Source organism: Pinus tabuliformis, chromosome 2_1 (assembly GCF_031772625.1).
Source record: "Pinus tabuliformis cultivar Carrire ecotype Pingquan chromosome 2_1, CPIR1, whole genome shotgun sequence".
Taxonomy (NCBI): Eukaryota; Viridiplantae; Streptophyta; class Pinopsida; order Pinales; family Pinaceae; genus Pinus; species Pinus tabuliformis.
In genome coordinates this window covers 355,036,727-355,037,857 of record NC_142299.1, presented here as the reverse complement: position 1 = coordinate 355,037,857, position 1,131 = coordinate 355,036,727, and the positions used below count along the sequence as shown (strand labels likewise).

The 1,131-nt window shown below is 39.5% G+C and overlaps 1 protein-coding gene across 1 annotated transcript; it reads right to left on the bottom strand.

Annotated features, from left to right (window-relative positions):
- Positions 1–437: 437 nt before the first annotated feature.
- On the bottom strand, positions 438–854 carry LOC149200329 (uncharacterized). The gene has a single exon (XM_089400914.1). It carries the CDS (start codon positions 852–854, stop codon positions 438–440), a length of 417 nt encoding a protein of 138 aa, XP_089257040.1.
- Between the last annotated feature and the right edge of the window lie 277 nt (positions 855–1,131).

The window sequence follows — 1,131 nt, the reverse complement described above, 5'->3', positions numbered from 1 at the left end:
AAGTAAACAATGACAAACTTACCAATTAACTCCTTCAAGACTTCATTCATTAGCCACATAAATGTCCTGAGTGCATTTGAAAATCCAAATGGCATGACCATCCACTCGTACAAGCCTTCATTGGTCTTGAAAGTTGTCTTCCACTCGTCTCCTTCTCTGATCCGAATTTGATGATAACCACTTTTCAAGTTAATCTTCGAGAAGTAAGTTTCTCCACCCAAGCAATCCATCATATCATCCATTCGTGGCAATGGAATCCTGTAACGAATGGCGATCTTGTTTATTTCTCTAGAGTCAGTGCACATTCCCCATTCTTCACCCTTCTTTGGACTTAATACTGTAGGTACAACACATGGACTCCAACTTTCTCTTATTAGTCCTTTGTCCAACAATTCTTGGACGTGCTTCCTCACTTCCTAATTCTCTTTGGGTGTCATTCAATATGCATCCTTGTTCGGAAGACTTGCTCCTGGTATCAAGTCTATGTGATGGATAATGCTTCTTTTGGGTGGAAACTCACTTGGCAATTCATCAACTAAAATATCATGAAACTCATGCAACAAATCCTTAACTTCAAGAAGTAAATCTACAATTTCGGTGTGCAGAAGTACTACCTTTGGCTTGCAAATCACTCCATAGCTTACCTCTTCTTCTTCCATCTGTTGTAGAAGTTCCTTTCCACTAAGTAGTAGCGCTTTTGGGCTGCTTGTTTCAGATGTACCTTCCTCTTTCAATGGTACAAGAGTGTGCTTGATACCATCCTTTTCGAACTTATAACAATTGCTCTCTCCATCATGTGTCACCTTCCTATCAAACTGCCATGGGCGACCCAAAAGAATGTGACAAGCAGCCATTGACATTACATCACAGAGCACCTTGTCTTTATACCTTCCTTTCTACAACTCAAATTCACTTTGTTCATGCACCAAGGATTGGTGTCCTTTTTGCAACCATGATACCTTATAAGGTGTGGGGTGCTTAATCTTTTTCAATCCCAAAATTTCCACCATTTCTTGGGAAACTAGACTGTCTGTACTTCTACTTGTCAATCACCAATTTGTAGCATTTTCCTTTTTCCTTACACATTGTTTTGAATAAGGATTTCCTTTGGACTAGTTCAACAATCTCCTT